This window comes from Varroa jacobsoni, unplaced genomic scaffold, assembly GCF_002532875.2.
Source record: "Varroa jacobsoni isolate VJ856 unplaced genomic scaffold, vjacob_1.0 scaffold_569, whole genome shotgun sequence".
Taxonomy (NCBI): domain Eukaryota; kingdom Metazoa; phylum Arthropoda; class Arachnida; order Mesostigmata; family Varroidae; genus Varroa; species Varroa jacobsoni.
This window is the reverse complement of record NW_019213471.1, coordinates 1-17271: the sequence shown is the minus strand read 5'-3', so window position 1 is coordinate 17271 and position 17271 is coordinate 1. Positions and strand designations below refer to the sequence as shown.

The following is a 17271-nucleotide window of genomic DNA, read 5'->3' as shown; positions in this document are numbered from 1 at the left end:
TACGTATGCTAGGGTATAGCCAACGTATAGTTACTCATGAACTAATACCGTTTTCAATTTATCTTAGAAAAGTGGTCGTGGTGGATATGGAAGTGTTCAAGATAGTCCTACTGTGTTTAGGTGCATGTGGGTTGTTGGCTAAAAAGTTCCACTTTGAAGGCGAAAGAAACTTCAGAGAGCTCTCTCATTCAAACGATAAACCAAGAAATCTAGTTCAGGATATCGCAAGTTGTGTCGCTTGGGTTCACCAAAAAAGGTAGCGATGCGTATCGAAAACTAGATTCAATTTTATGGAGTCCAACGCTGGTAACATCAAATTGCATTAAATAGCTTAGTAACCTCACTTTCTTTCAATTTGAGAGTATGTATATGTATATATACATTTTTTTTTCAAATAATGATTTAAAACTGCTGAAGTTTGCGCTTGGTAAGCCCGGATTTTCCTTAACATCCACGACCCCAGAGCGCGAGAGAATCGTGGGAGAATGGCAGAAAGAGTGATTAGCCGTGCTCGCGTACGGCTAGTCACTCTTTCTGCCATTTCTTACTACACGTCTAAGCACAGATCAATAGATCGGGGAGCGGCTTTGTTCTACGTCATGCTGGCACTAACGGGATAACGGTCAGCTAGACAGAACAGAGAAAGCTATACGAGAAGTGCTCTGTGATCGTAAGGTCGTAAGAACGATATTTATCAGTCCCTCGCTGAATGCACAACATTAGGGAATGTTAAGGAAAGGTTTATGACCGCAGGCAGTAAAACGACGTTCACTAGCGGCTTTTGCGCAGTTCATACGCACCTCCAGGAAATGTTCGAAAAGTATCCTTTCGACCGACTTCATTACTACTTGATGAAGATCAGGACTGGTGCTAGTGAAACCAGATTTTCAAGTAAAACATACCACTAGAGATGTGAATGAAACTTTGGTATTTTCTACCCTTAGACGAAAGAATATTATCTCCCTTTGATAGGTTATGCGAGTAAATTTTATCAGGATCACCTAAAATACGATACTTTATATAAGGAATATATATTCCGTATTCAAATGATAGATCTGAAATGGTGTCGACAATAGAAATGCGGAAATATACCAATTACTAACATTGGCTTACACAGCACGCTAGCGTGTATACTCAGCGAAATGTACATAGTCATAGAATTTTATATTTTCAGCTCGATTATTCTTGTTATCTCGAAAATGTTCAAGGAACTATCCACAACGTATGGAAGTGCAACAGCTTTAATTTATTTTAGTGTATGTTTTAATCTGTAAGAGCTTTGTATGTTTTAATCTGTAAAACTTTGTCTTTATTACCTGCGAAGTAGCTAAAATCAGCAAGGTTTGTCAATTGAACAGCTAGTAAAAAATCTAGCTCAACTCGAAGGCAGAACAGGCCATTTATTTGAAACCTATGGAATGAATGCTGCGCATAATATTCAATTAAGTGTAAGTTAAGTATATAAATATTCCAAATACAATAAGTACATGTATTATACAATTATACAATAAGTATATGTATTATTTCACGATTCCAGTTCTAAACCGAATGTACAGGACTGTGCAGGAGATACATGCTTTGAAGAACTGGATTGTTTTAATGCATGCACTGGTACCTTTAGCTATATCGGGTTGGCTGTTCAGAATCCGGCTTACATTAACAGCAGTTTTATGCTTCATATAAGGTAATTTTAAGTTATTACGAAGGTTCTAACAAATGTTGAACATACTATCCCAAGTAACTACATGAACTGACACTATTTCTACTTATCTATCGCAATGGATCAAGCATAGTCAATATAGTGCAATTGACTTTTTGCACAGCGTCGCTCATAGATGTACTGATAGAGGTACCCCGTTCGCGTTTTTCTGTAGGGACAACATAGAAGGCATGCCGCTGACCTATTATGACTTGTCGAACGCATTTGGGGTGATCTACAAACCGACCCGTATTTATATACTTGTGCATGATTTTGGTGACTCTCCACACGGATGGCCTGTTCGCGTTAAAAATAGCATCCTTTCGATCGTAAGCAACGTTTCCGTCAGCAACACCAAAATGACTATTATTTCTATGAAAGTATATGTTATAGACGTTTGTCTTTTCGTCCCGCGCTCGATATTTTTGCTTCTGTTTAGCTAGTTATAGTCCTGTTAGTTTGACTTAATCAACTAGCCAAATAAGTATTAACAAAGATCAAAGCTGAAGTTTAGCAGGAGAAGCGTAACAATGTTCTTTTACGACTACATGACGCTTGGGGCTAATAATTCGTCGCTTTCCTAATCGTTACGCAGCAGTGGCCGTTTACTATATAAAAAACAGCATTTTATTCACTCATTCACCACACTTTTTAGTTTGTTATTGCGTTATATATTGTATTATATCACATTATATTTGTTATTAGTGCGCGTCAGACAGATTGTGCTTTTTTGTCTGTGTCATTCGTTATTAAATTTGGTTGCCTGCATTTTCCAAATACGTTTTACTGCACTTCTTCGTTCCACCCAAAAACTGGTTATTTATAACAGCCGGAACGCTAAGTCACTTCAGGGGATTCTAATTCCATTGCTATCCTGAAATAAGTTAAATAGGGAAGAATATCTTTGTGACGCCTCACGACTGACACATGAACTCGTTCTCAAGACTTTTGTGCACCTCAAAGCAATGAATTAGATAGCCGCGAGGTAAAACATTTTGTAATTACTCGTCGTGGTAGATTTCTCTAATTAGTATGTAGCACAATGCAAAAGCTTTTTGTTAAAGTAGGGCCAAAATGATGCCACATACTTGAACTTTGTAAAGTACATGATGTACTTTAAACACTTAGTTGTTAAGAAGCATGCACGAAATATGTGACTGTGTATATTGCATCTGAAGGAAAAGTACCTGATAATCTTGAAATCCAACGATTGTCGAGCGCATTAAGTTCGGGAAGCCATTTGGCATTTTCAGATTTCTTTTCCAATCTTCTTTCGCATCATGACTAGACCTGGGAACATTGTTGGCACCTGTCCCGTGTTCTTTTTGTTTGAGCTAATCTCTATGAGTGGCTCATACTCGAGGTCTGTTTTAAACTCTTTGAGGCAATTGCAACATGGGTAAAATGACGACGAGTCTTCAGCTATTTTTCATCAACTATATTATTTCTTATCTTATATAAATATACCTAATATACGGCAAGCAATAGCCATCCAGCTATTTTTGGAGCAATGAGAAAACAGCGGCACCAAAGTTTGATGTAGAATAGATATCTGAGAGTCGGCCAGAGGTGAAAGAAATTAATTGTCCTTTAAATACTAACAGTGGTCTCATGACCAAAGTGGTGCCGTAGCACATCACTCGAATTAATGGCACAACTGAGCATCGCTGATACCAGTAAATGTTAGCTGTTGGATTACTGTCGAATGAGTCTCTAACCCAAATAAAATGAAAAATACATGTTATTTTATTACATTATTAAAGGTTAACGAAACATTTGTACTTCTGCACAGGACGATCGAGCGTGCATAATAGTCGATTGGAGAGGCTCATTTCGAACGATCGATGGCTCTGCAGCCTACGCTCAAGCTGTGGTTAACACTGAGATTGTTGGACGACAGGTAGACTCTGAAGAAAATTTAAAAGTTGCTCTAAATGCTAGATACTATTGTATCGTATCTATAATGTTTCACTTTATTCACATTTATTCCAATAATTTATTTCAGATTGCCGTGCTTCTACAAAATCTTATGGAAGATTTTTCGTTTGTAATGAAGTCAGAATACATACACTTCATTGGGCACGGACTGGGAGCGCAGATGGCGAAGCCTTTCTCGGAGTATTTCGTGAAACTCACAGGACTTGCCATTGGCCGTGTTACTGGTTGGTATAGGGTTTCGTTCGCATTTACATGATGTCCTATAAGCGAACCTATAGGTTTCATTACTAATTACGAAATAAGCCTTGTAAAATTGACTGTGTTATTTTTAATAACACAATCAACCTTACTACTACTACTACTACTAAGAGCGCTACTTTTTTTAAAGGTAGCGCTCTTAAATAAAGCGAAGTAATATCGTAAACCGGTTCGATTAAAACAGATTGAGCAACGATACGCACTGAAGCTGCTCCGGTTATTCATTGAACTCTATGATTTTTACTAACCACCAATCACAGCGGACTCGAAAGCTACATTACCACTTAAATTTCTTTGGTGAAGTAAAAGGTTCAAAGCATGATGATTATCTAAGCGCGCTTTAAAAATATCATAGGCAATTCTGCCTATGAATACAATATGCCTATAATAAAAATTCTGCCTAAGAATTATTATCCTACTTCTTTACCCATTTTGTTACGAACTTATTAATGTGCAGCTATTTTTCATGTTTGTAACGCAGCGCTTGATCCGATGAGTCTACTATTTGAGGAATACAATAACACCATTGACAAATCAACAGCACTTTTTGTTGATGTTATCCATACTTCGGCTCCAAACGCGGCCGCCGTACGAAGTCCCGAAGGCATGGTAAGCACTTTCTAGGCACCCCTCCCGCACGTCTTGGCTACACTCAGGCTTTACAAAAGTATGAGAAGTATATCAACTACTAGCATGAAACTCCTGTTGCAGGCAGTGGCTTTGCCTAAAATAAACCGCAATAAATAGAACAGTTTTCATCAGTCGATCCTTATCTAGGTCGCCTAAATTTAGCGAGCCCTAAGCTGCACATTTTGGGTACTCAAATTAATACTTAGTTTAATTACGCTTAAATCAACAATGAATGAACAAAATATTCTGTACTCAACAAGAGCTTGGCTACAGGAGCAGTGCCATATATATATATATATATATATATAGCATATATATATATACCATATATGTATATATGGTACTGCTCTTACGTAGAAAGAGACATCTCAACCAATTTTTCTCCGTGTGCAAGAAACGTACCTTATAGTGGTCATTCTAGTTTTAAACCACCATTCACCGCCATTACAATTCCAATTCCGAACCTAAATTACTTCCTTTTTCCAAAATATTTCTTCTTAAGCCCACAAATACCGTTTAAATAGTAACTGTGCGTCAGTTGACATTAATTGATATAAGCATGTTCAAGTGCCACTTGCTTAAGTTACTTACACACAAAACATTCCTGCAGAATTAAATTTGAAACGCTAGTAGGCTAACAGTGCGACTCTTGTATTTAAAAAACGCAAGGGCTTAAGTAAATCAAAAGATGCATAAAGGTGCAAAGTTATTAATACAGCTTATCTGAACGACATAGCTAATACTAAGGAATTGACACTTTTTCTCTCTGAAACAATAATTTCTCAAAAATGACTTTCGTTATATTATTATTTCTTATATTATTTTCGAGTCCTTTATATCTAACACCTATTGAGGATCTTCCGGCTATATAAAAATAGCCCTTAAGTTTTCAGAAACCATATGAAAACAGACAATAATGTAAAGTATCGATCTGGAGCAAAAACTGCGATCAATTTTCATGGAATATAAATAGGTTAATTCATTATATTATTACCCCTTTCTAACGAAATTCTTCAACGGTTTCAGAAATGATCTAAGATGGGCTTTTTGGTATTCGTTGCAGGCGTTACGAGGTAAAGTAGGTGTGGTACGGCCGATCGGGCATCTTGATCTTTACCCTAACGGTGGAAGGAGGCAACCTGGATGCAGCAATGAGGGTACTGATGCTTTAAGTCTCAAAAAGATAATTTGATAGCTTACTTAACCAACTTTCATTTTATTTTCAATCCAGTTTATTTATTCACTCAAACCTTCATCCGACCCATTGCTTTTACATAATTCTGCGAATTGCCATTGATTTACTACCCTACGTTGACCATCATGTCTATTCGATATTACAATGGTCGAACCATTAACTTCTGCGTGTTTCAGAATTGATAACAACGCCAGTACATGGCGTGCACAAAGTAGTCACTGTAGAACACTCCTTATCACATAGACTTAGCTTTTCACTCATAGCCTCGAGCCTTGGGAAACAGTTTTCAAGACAAGCTTTTTACTCATAGCCTTGAGCCCTGGGGAACAGTTTTCAAAACATCTTATTTTTTATACATTACTCCGTTGTTATTTTAGGCCATGTTTTACTAATTTCAAATACAAATGCCACCGACACTGACACGTTCACCTGCATTAAACGCCTCGCATCAAACGCTTCATATGCTACTCTGAACTACTTCTTAAGTAACGCCAGTGATTTTTGAACCTTGCTAAATGAGTAGCCGAAATTGCACACAAAAAACATTACGTCTTGCCTAAAGCGGTGCGTAGTACTGCTATAATTTTACAAGAAACTGTTTTCACAGCTCATGCTTTCTCTTTCTTAGCTAATTTTTACCGCAATGATTTCGAAGTCTTCTTATCGTGCTACTTGCAATATGGCTCTACTCGGTAACCCTTTATATGTATAACCGAATCTATTTATCGAAATGTTCTGTTGCCTATCTGTTTCATATAATTTATTTGGTACACAAACTTCAGGTTTTTTCTTGTTATTCCATTAACTTCCTGGAGTTATGAAAGCCTTTAAGGCATGGTGGTTTGGCATAAGCTTATTTTAATCCTATTATTATTATTTCCTACAAGAAGATGCGACTAGAATCCACTAAATTTGACGTTTAATAGCATTGAGGTAACTGTTGAGTACAACTTACGCTGTCGCTGTGATGAAACCTCTGTAATAATTATGATTAGATAAGTACGAGATGGATGCAACCCGAGATAAACGGGAAAACTCTAGTAAGCGATCACTCAGCACATAAATACCTTTTCGACCAGTTTCTCTCTCTATTCCGTCCTGATCAACATTTGTCTTCCATTTCCCTTTGCTTCGAAACGGCCGTTTCTCTTATTTCCTCTTTGATGTACCGTTTTGCTTTTTCTTCAGTTTGCTTCAGATATTTATTCCGCGTTATTTACTCGTTTGAAATCATTTCTTTAATCTGCCTCACTTTCTAGTCACCTAAATAATACAGGCTGGTGAACCAAATGGTGAGATACGCACTATTAGATGTAAACGGACATCCTATCCAAAAAACTGGAGAAACATCTTCGGGCTAGGATGCAAGGTATTATATGACGGTTAAACATCGTCTGAAAATGAGATATTTGTTCGCTAAATATATAGGAAATATTTATATATGAATATTATCACATTTGGTATTATTATAGCTTCACATCTTAGTACCAGCTTCACCTTCAGCTCAACTTGTATACTCTACCGTTAAGTCGAGCCAACCGATGCAAGCAGTAGGGTATGCAGCAAAGCTAGTCAGCCCTCTTTACATCGTAGTGCGAAGTTTTTTCAAATATTTACGAAGGTAGTTGTACTTGACTCCGGGACTGATTTAGGTAGGTCTTGGATGAGAATTTTTAACGATAAATAAGTAAAAATCTTTGGAAGAGAAGAAACGGACGCCAAATTGTTGGGGCCAAATAGCTGGACGATAAATTGTTTATGACGAATTGCAGAGACCCATGCATTAATAATTAGTGACAAGTAAAAAAACTAAAAAAAAAACGTTTTTCCTTACACCTTGTAGACGATGTCAAGTTATGCAGCCACAAACGCGCCTACCAGTACTTGGCGGCAGCGTTATCTTCATCAACAGAGTGCCTGTTCGCGTCCTACGGATGTAAAGGAGGTCGCAAAGAGTACCTTGAACAACGCTGTGTTCGAAATAGCGACCAGTTATTTTTACCGATAAACCTCGACTTAAATCCTACTTCCACTCCACGTGGCGTACAATTTTTTGAAGTGACACAGAAACCACCTTACTGTATGTGAAGTTGGCAACTGATAAATGGATAAAACAACGAATATCATTTGGTGTGTTTTGGTGTGTTTGCTTTAAGTGGTTATTGCTTTAAATCAATGAAAACAACACGTGAGTATTGACCGTACATAAAATGAACCGTTCGCCTGGAAGATTCAATTTCAGGTTAACTCAATTAGAATGCATGTTCTTGACGGCGCTCCGCAGCAAACGAGTGCCACACATGCAAGTAAAAAAAAACCTTAAATGGAATACATTTTCTTATTTCATCGTATCTGCCGTTATGGTTGTTGATGCAAGAATACACGGAACTTTATCGCTGACTAAATATCACCAGAACTATGACACATGACTCAGACAATTTTGGTAAACATCATAAAGGGACTAGAAGTTATAATATTCATATAATACTATAACTATATAAATGTTATTAATAATAAAATAAATAATAATCGATAACCCTATTAGTTCATAGTCGTAATTTAATGCTCAATTAATAAACCTTACACGTCCTCGTGATCGCGTTCAGATAAGCATAACAAAATTCTACCAAACCTAGACGAAGCAATGATCTTGGTGTTATTATTATATTGTTATATATATTATTGTTATTATATTGTTATATAATAACAATATAATATATTATTGGTGTTATTATTATAATTATAACCAATTGGTGTCAAACGGACGCTAAAAGGCATTAGAAACTCCATTAGACAATTATCTAAAACAGAATTACATAAGAGCCTCGTATAAATTAGATACTTGGCATCGACAGAGCGTTACACGCAAGGCGACTATTGAAACCTTGTGCCTAATAAAAAATGGCAGGCAGATATGCTTATTCTACATAACCTTCGTTAGATACCGTTACAGTTTCAGTGCTAAATTTAAACCAGGCAATTGTTTCTCCAAAACAGTTTTAACAGTAGCTGTGTGCAAAGCGACATTGGTGCGTGTAAACTCGTCACAGTGTCGTTCAAATGTGTTCTGCACACACAAGAATTACAGAAATAAAATTTTCAACTAACGTTAAAAGTCCAAATTACAGAAGTTTAAAACGGCTGAAAAGTCCGACGGCGCAAAAACAATGTGGAGCTTATCAAGAGAACCCGCTACGCAATTTATACTCTTCTCGAAAACAGACACTATTCGATGTACGAAAAATATAAAATTACCAGAAATGACACTCGCATTATCTAGATAAATTACCCTTACATATAAACCCTATTAAAATAAAAATCTTTCGCTTTGCATCACCTTGGATTTTTCGGAAACTGCATGGAGACAGAAATTAACGTAGACCGTTGATTTCGGCCAGAAAGATTACTTTCTATCTTGAAAAATTTGATAATTTGCTAATTTTTAGTGAAAGCTAGTCATTATCCGATTTTTTTTCCAAGCGCACCATTTTCTTTCAAAATTAGTTATCGTGTTCTAGAATTAGATTTTTGTAGTAAGGATATCGGATACTTGATGTGATAAAGGGACACTGTCCGAATTTACACGAGGCAAGTAATATACATTCCATTTTGCTGACAGTACGATTGAGACCGTTCTAAATGAGTATTCTCACCACAAGACTTCCTTCCAGCGAAGCTTCATAGGTTTATGCGTCTAAGCGTCTAGCGGACGTTATCAATAAATGAAATGTTTATTGTTTGCATAATTCTCAGATAACAAATAAATCCAATATTCATTTTTTTTTTATCTACACCCCGCTCAGGTAGATCCCACAAGCAACTAGCGTAAAAAATAAATTGTACTGATCAACACTTGCAATCATTGTGTGCTATATGCACGAATAGTCCACGAGTATTATAAATAAAAGGTCAAAATCTATCAGAATGTTGTTTATTATCTTCATGGTTTATTTGACATGTTTCTTCTCGTAATGATACCTTCTTCTGAAGGTGGGAGATGATCTCTTCAACACATGGCTGTTTTGTAGCTGTTCTTTTTATTAAATTGTAGTTGTTACTGGTGTGTATATTTTACTTGATGATGACAATTGTTATTGTTATCGTTCATTTAATCCTTTGTTAGTCTAGCTTTTTTTAACCACTCCTATCCAACTCGGCGGTAGAGCATCCACCTCTGACTGGCGTCTTCTCTGACCGTCACTCTCACCATGTTGCTGTGTGAGCTGAGGCGGGTAGAAATCGCGGAAAGGGAAAGCAGCTTCCAGATAGACACTGGCAGCGAGGGCCCTTGGAGGATAACTTAGAAGCCGTGTACTTTGAGCTGTTCGGGTTTAGCGATACCGACCTAATCACACAGACAGAATGTAATGAAGGCAACAATGAACTTACTTGATGTGAAAGATCAAACCGGTAGACATCATTGTTTTATTTTCTGTAAATACCTTCCTATTGTCAATTATTTTATTATTAATATATTATATACAGCCTTTTGAGGCTTCCTATGTAAACCAACTAAGGGGTCTGTTCGGGTTGGGCATGGCTTTCACAGGCCCACATGTGTCGTGCTGTAAATTGCGTAGTATCATCCAACCGATTAGAGTCATTGTGTAATATCAAGGTGCTCTAAGTTACCTTCGTTAGGAACTGGTAGATGTTATTACGCTGATCACCCTGAAGTTGCAGGACCTCACCGTACTCCGGATGCTCTACAACAGTTCCGTTGCAAGCAAAGTCCTTTTTGCAGGCACGGACAATTTTCTTTTTGTCGAAGTCTTCAGCAATTCCCTGCACTGTAGTCAGTGTCTTTCGTCCGTTGCGCTGCTGGATCCGGATATGGATCAGCCCGTCCTGGACCACAACCTATTATTAAACATAAAACAAGTAGATGCAGACACGAAGATTAATGTATATGAGTCAGTACGGGTGAGATTTATTTTTACGAGGATAAAAACATTATGAAATAAAAAAAAAAGCACTATCTTGTGGAATACTAGTATAATTATATGAATCTTTTTTATTGTATCTGAATACAATCCAATAAAAAAGATTGCCCATGTTTTCTTTATATAACATCGTTATCGTCAACAGGTTCGTTCGCCGTCGCGCTTAGACATACATACCGCAGTTCGGATTCGGCGCTATCACAGAAATTTGATGAGTGGAGCGAGGTGTTTATAAGAACAGATATAATGTTTGATCATATAATATCTATAAATAGCTTTGTATGGATAATAGCCACACGTTTCAAATGCCCTCTAGGAAAGCATACATATTGATGGTTCCAATCCACTTTACCTTAACATCAATAAAAACAAAAGCAGTATAGTATATTCTTGATGACAATCACTACTGAATGCTAAAGAAGTGCTACAGCAACTATTATAGAGAGAACATATCTCAGATGCCACCTAGGGCATAGGGATATAGAATGCGCTTTTCACGCAACACCGTACAGCAAGTCAAAATACCAATAGTTCTTCTCCAAATAGTTTTGAAACTACATGCGGTTCTGTTTCCTACTTCAGCCAAGTAAGCCAATAAATACCCGTTCACAAATGAATGCTCTAAAGTAATACACTACCATTGATCATTGATTTCGGCTAACAAAAAGAAATCAACTGCACACCTACAATTACTAGCTGGTGAGTGCCAGATTGACCGTGGTATGTGTGCGCGCAAAAGACGCAATACAAACAGACAGGTCGTACAGGAAAATAACCAGGCTATCCCTAGCTAATCGTGTACTCGTACCCCTGTAGCCGACGGAGATCTTCCAGCACTACGATGATGTCACCAACCACACAACGCTGTTGGAACAGTTTCAGGATAAAACGAACACGACGCCATAGCAGATGATTAGGAAAAAAACTCAGCGAATCTATGCCACTTTGGAAACACGCGAATTCAAGAAAATTCGACGGGGTTGGAACGCTGGGAATATTGTAGCCATTGGGATATATGAGCTAAATACTTATCGAAGCTCAATTCATACACGGGACTTGAAAATGATTAGACCGTAATGTAGATTGTAATGTATGCGTCCTATTGGCAACTTCAGTCAGTCGTTTCGACCGATCGGTTGTCTACTCTGTGCAGATAAACAATAACAATCACGTGACTCATGGCATACTCTATATAGAGCTCAGTATTTCGTGGAAGCTTTCTTATATGGGTAATGAATGTTAAATCACTTGCAAATGTTCATATATTATTACACTTAAATTTAAAGGTTTAACAGAATTTAGGACGCCAATCGTCATTATGACGCACCAATATAAGAGAATGTTTGATAAAACGATTGAGTAAAAGGTCCCCATATCTAGATCGTTAGGGGTTTATTTGTATTAAGCACAAGTAAACTTTCAAGAGCGATTTCTCCAACAATGTAATTAGGACAGTAGTAGTAAAGCACTATCGCCGCTGAAATGAGAGTAATTAACCGACAATAGATTCTAACATCGTAGGATGCAAATAAAAATTGTTTTAATTAATATAATAAAAATTAATGGAAGAAAACCACAGCAAAATGTTTTATTAAACGGACATCGCCGCAATGTCTTTTAGAGTTCCTTTTACAACCATTTAATTGACGAATTCGTTACGTTAAGTCGTCATTAAGTTTAGAAAGCTGATGTATGCTTATGAATATGTTCGACTCGCTGCAAGTAACTGATTAATCGATCCCTTCTCTAGTGTATTCGTATGTACTGTGAAAGAAAATATTTGTGCTCCAATTATTGTTGTCGTAGATGTTCATCTCTAAATCCTGCTTAGCGCACTCTGCTCTCTTCTGCTTTCACTGCTACTCTGCTACATTATAAGCTGGAAACCAGGCCTACTCACTTTAATGCCTTATGTTTCAATCCCCTACCTCCTTATTTGACCCACGCAGGATTCTCACAGTTAGAAACAAGCACAACGTGTAATAGAATTATCTGCCTGATAAGCATTTGGTTCAAAATCGAAGTTTTGCCTGGCCTTGTTAAGTTGTAAAAACAACAATCGTTACAGTTTGAAAGACATCTGTACTCTACGCCGGAGCCATCCCGCTAAGATTAACCACCCCAAAAATCGATCTAGCTGAAGTCAAGAAACTAGTGCTGTAAACGTTAGATAGAACACAGTATTCGGTCCGATCTGATCTATTCCATCATATCTTCCGGAAAACGATAGATGTGTAGCAATAAAGCTTCGGTTGATATAACATGATTTTCATGCTCTGATTAGGTGTTCGACTAACCTGGTCATCTCCCCGAACCGCGTCCGTAAACGGATCGAAGGTCTTGAGGTTCTCGATGCCGGACATGCGCCTGCTTTTTGTGTTCACCTGCTGTTTTGCTGATAACTGCGTCGGAGTCTAGAAGGCTCCTTCCTGTATGTTGAGATTAGCCTGACGGAAAATTGCTGAAGCTATTCGTTGGTTTGACGCGGTGGAGCTCACTGTGGAGCTCAATGAATAGCTTCAGGGTCAAGCCCGCTGTACGTACAACTGACTTCTCTCTGAAAACCGAAATTTGGTGTTTAAATGTGCCACTGTTCACACAACGATTGCTGCACGTATAGTCACACCAGATATTCACTAGCACAGACCATTTGTCGCAACACGAGTTAGGACCAAACGTTTCTGCACCTCCCGACGATTTGGCGGGCAAACTGACGTCAAGTCGTTGATTTTTTCATGACTCACGCAAATCGCTCAGGGAATAATTTATTTCTCGGGAGTTTGTTTTGTCGATAACGATAGACGGAAGTTGTATTATTGACTGCGTAAAATAATAGTATTTAAAAAATCATTTGATATTTAATTATAAGAGTAGTTTCAAATTCGCCGCTAAACTGGCGACAAACACAGACTCCCATAGTTTGAATTTCTGGCGGTATCTTATGACGCCCTTGGCAGATGTGCAGCAGTGTCCTGTAAACCGAGCTACTTCGGCGAATTGGAAGGAAGAAACAGAATACAGCTGCCTGAGTGTTGTAACTTAGCTCTTGATGAACGGCTCTACATATACTTCACTTTCTCATCTTCGACAACGGTCTCTTATTGTACTGTGAGTGCGGAGAGCACGAACATCTGGTAGATGTAAAATGTGACCTAGTAATTGTTATTGAAATATAGAAATGTCAGGCGTAAGTCATGCGCTCACTTACAGGGAAATTCATGATCTATAACTTAAGTATTTATCCCGACCTGTGAATAACGTAAATATTTCACGCAATTTATTGTAATTTATAGTTTTAAAAACCGTAAAGTTTTCACATCTGTATGATTATAAGACTGCTCACGATTGTAAGGTGTGCGATGATTCCATCGCACCCAAAAGTCGGCTAACACATATGTTCATAGAAAGTTATCTTTATGGTGCCATCTAAGAGGTATATCAGTGCATTCATTCTCTATACAACTACGTTATAGATTTGCATTAAGCAAATGAAAAAACCTAAAACTTAGTTATTCTTCGCAATTCGAAAAACGCTTTAACGAAAAATGTTTTAGAGAATATATACTGGTTAATGGTAACTTCTCATTATTCTTTTTCCGAAAATAATTAGCTAAAAATAATAAATGAACCAAGGTTAATCTTTGGCAAAAATAATTTGTTTTGACATGCTATTGGAATATGAACATGTAGAAACTTTTAAGCAGATACACACCTGAATAAAATTAATCAGATAAAGGTCACCTTCGAAGCGGTTCAGTATACTTGTAGGCAACACCACAAACTTTTACATTAATCATTATCCTTGTACGCTTTTTTTAATATCTAGCTTTTTTTTTTGTATTCATCATTTGAGAAAGAATAGTCGAAAACTATAACGGAACGTTTACGAAACAACCAAGTTGTAATCTCGGCTTCAGCATATCAAACGTCTCTCACATTTCAAGGTATTATAAACAGAAAAGTTACATCGTGACAATAACATATTTTATCAATGGTGACGATCCAAACCGAAGAAAAGGATTTTGCGAACGGAACTTTGAAAAATATGAACAGGACGCACAGTTTTCGGGGAAAATATTTTGGGACGATAGAGCTACACCCGAATCAAAAGACTTAAACAGTCAATTACACTTACTAACTGGAAATCCACATGTCTCACAGGAACACTATATAAGTTCACCAGGAGTTATGGTGTAGTAACATCTACAGCAAGGGTTTAATCGAACCGATTTTTTAACGGTACAGTGGCTGGTGCCATTTTTTAAATTTTTTTGCGGGAATATGTTTCAGTATGAATCCAGAGGGACTTGATGAAAATGTCGAAATTGATCTTAGCGAAAACCTTCTAAACAAATGGATTCGACGAAGATGTCCTATAAAATGCAATGCCCGTTCTCCGTACTTGACGCCAATGGCTTTTTATGTGATGATGCTTTAAAGGTACAGCTTACGCAAGAAAACTGACGACACTGGAAGGTTGAAAGGAGCAATTGAGCAAGCATGCGCTACAATACGAAATGCAATGTTTGGTAGAGTTCGTAAATATATCAACACCCTATCTTTATGAGCAGTGTGTTAAATAATAAATTTAAGCATACACCCCTAGAGAGAAGTCATACGTTTTATGTAGATTTACTTGTAATTTAAATATTATTCATATGTAAATAAAAACTGAAGTTTTAATCATTGAAACTGTGCAGATTTTTTGGAATTATATATACAGATATGAAACCTTTAGTGGAATTGTTTGCCAAAAGATTAATGATCGTCATCGACAAACGAAAATGGGGACAAAGCTACCGTTCATTCCTATAAATTCCTCCGTACAGGCAAACCTAAAAAATTAGACTAACTACGCAGTCGTTTTACCATTTAATTGGCCAGAGCATCGTGATTTTGTTGTTTTGATGCAACTCAATGTGCAAAAACCCATTATGCATTTATTGTTTGTGCTTAATTAATGACTGAGACCTGATATCTGTTGTTTAAGTGACTGTGTCGTACGCCAATTGGTAAATTTTCAGTGGCTTAAATCGTGCATGCATATGTGCGTAATTTCATGGGATTTACTTTGCACCGATAGGTGTCTTGCTAACCGAGAGCTTATTGTACTGTAATAATTTTTTTTATAATATTGATGCGATAGGATGCTCTTTTATGATAGGGGCTTGGTATAACAAAAAACTATGAAAAGACCTATTTTAGATGAATAACAAACAAAACGCTCAGTCACTTAAAACAACTTCGGCTTAATTTAAACCGAATTCGACATTCAGTGCTGCATTGGTAGACGGTTTTCGACCCCTTAGAAACGGTATTTCCGCAATCTAAACTAGCATAATTGTAACACATTTCGCACTACTTCTAGCTAGATACGTACTAGGTACGTATTCGATGAATGAGCTTAGCAGGTAGCCTCCTTTGTCGATTTTAGAAGGGCAAATACGACACACTTGTAGAATTGTCAGACCATTAATGTTAGGTACGAATTACACACGCTCCGCGAAATAAAAACATAGAGAACAATTATTCTGAATTAGCTGTAACAAATTAGTGCGTACCAGGCTTCTGAACTCTGCTCCATTCATCGACTACAAGGAAGGTTACAAAGTATTGCACGTTCGAAGTTTCTTGCAAAGCGCACAAGGCTGCACCGTTTTCTTGTTTACTAAAAAATTATCGTTTGAAAGTCAATGCATATAATTATAACCAGAGAAGAAAGCGGAACCATTGCGTTTTTAGATTTGCTCGTTTTAAATTGATATTTACGTTTTTTTTTTTGAAGTTTTAATGAAACAAGGGTTTTGTTAACTTAGCAATAAATTGTTGATTTCAAAATACACTTACTTATTGTTATTGTGCGTCCTTTCCAACTAAACGCAGAGAACAAGTCACAATGCCATTTACATATTTATTAAACATTTATTGTTGGTTTTGTTGATTTTTATTACCAGTTGAAGTAATATTATTAGTATTATTATAGTGTACAGTGGCTTATGTTTCCAACTTCTTCATCTGTCTTACGTTGCCTCTTATATCAAGGTTGCTCTTACTGTGTTTAGCTTCAGGCAACCACTATTTCTTTAATTTTCCTGTTTATCTCCATTTTATGTTCAGCTTCCTCACCTCACCTCACCTCCAGTTTATTAATCACCACCGCTATCATTTGTATGTCGATGTTTTTTTAACACCTTTGTTTACTGTATTGTTCTCCGCTTGCTACTGTCAGCACGATATCTTACCCCATTTACTTTTCACAGGTTAATCAGTCAGGCTTTCTACAAGGCCAAGAGGAAATGTATACGCATTTTCTTAATTAAATTGATTTCTGTGATTTTTGCTTACTTACGTGAACCACTCGTACAGCCAAGAGTACTCTTCTTTCTTATCAATTGCAATAAGAGTGTCGATAGTAATACATTAAAGATGCACTCAAACTGTGTATTCCTTACCATTCACCTGTCTCAAAGCATCTTTAATTTTGTTTCGATAGTAGTAATAGGAGAGTGCGTATTCAAAACACTGTTTTGTGTCCCATCTTCTTTAGCCCAAGCTCAACTTTTTTTTTTTTCTGCAGAACAGCAGCTTCTTATATATATATATTATAT

General features: G+C 37.1%; 2 protein-coding genes and 1 long non-coding RNA gene across 3 annotated transcripts; 2 read left to right on the top strand and 1 right to left on the bottom strand.

Annotated features, from left to right (window-relative positions):
• Positions 1 to 17: 17 nt before the first annotated feature.
• Positions 18 to 9520, top strand: LOC111261582 (pancreatic lipase-related protein 2). Its single transcript, XM_022835183.2, has 8 exons — positions 18 to 256; positions 1538 to 1684; positions 1875 to 2028; positions 3492 to 3599; positions 3705 to 3861; positions 4377 to 4504; positions 5589 to 5682; positions 7564 to 9520. Exons 1-8 carry the CDS (start codon positions 87 to 89, stop codon positions 7806 to 7808), a joined length of 1203 nt encoding a protein of 400 aa, XP_022690918.2. The 5' UTR covers positions 18 to 86; the 3' UTR covers positions 7809 to 9520.
• A 117-nt stretch (positions 9521 to 9637) lies between these two features.
• On the bottom strand, positions 9638 to 13303 carry eIF1 (eukaryotic translation initiation factor eIF1). The gene is made up of 3 exons (XM_022835193.2): positions 12961 to 13303; positions 10353 to 10580; positions 9638 to 10065 (listed from the first exon to the last, which is right to left on the bottom strand). The coding sequence occupies exons 1-3, from the start codon at positions 13024 to 13026 to the stop codon at positions 10021 to 10023; spliced, it is 339 nt and encodes a 112-aa protein (XP_022690928.1). The 5' UTR covers positions 13027 to 13303; the 3' UTR covers positions 9638 to 10020.
• Positions 13304 to 13457: 154 nt separating this feature from the next.
• LOC111261591 (uncharacterized) lies at positions 13458 to 17248 on the top strand. The gene is made up of 2 exons (XR_002681097.2): positions 13458 to 13771; positions 14954 to 17248. It is a non-coding gene; the product is annotated as an uncharacterized LOC111261591 (long non-coding RNA).
• Positions 17249 to 17271: the final 23 nt, after the last annotated feature.

What these genes read in the sequence shown, in the direction of transcription:
- LOC111261582 (XM_022835183.2), top strand. Translation starts at nt 87, where the DNA reads ATGGAAGTGTTCAAGATAGTCCTACTGTGTTTAGGTGCATGTGGGTTG. An exon ending in GCTTGGGTTCACCAAAAAAG is followed by an intron (nt 257 to 1,537) that starts GTAGCGATGCGT and finishes TCACGATTCCAG; the next exon opens with TTCTAAACCGAATGTACAGG. An exon ending in AGTTTTATGCTTCATATAAG is followed by an intron (nt 1,685 to 1,874) that starts GTAATTTTAAGT and finishes GTTTTTCTGTAG; the next exon opens with GGACAACATAGAAGGCATGC.
- eIF1 (XM_022835193.2), bottom strand. Translation starts at nt 13,026, where the DNA reads ATGTCCGGCATCGAGAACCTCAAGACCTTCGATCCGTTTACGGACGCG. An exon ending in CGGTTCGGGGAGATGACCAG is followed by an intron (nt 10,581 to 12,960) that starts GTTAGTCGAACA and finishes GTTTAATAATAG; the next exon opens with GTTGTGGTCCAGGACGGGCT. An exon ending in TCTACCAGTTCCTAACGAAG is followed by an intron (nt 10,066 to 10,352) that starts GTAACTTAGAGC and finishes CTGTGTGATTAG; the next exon opens with GTCGGTATCGCTAAACCCGA.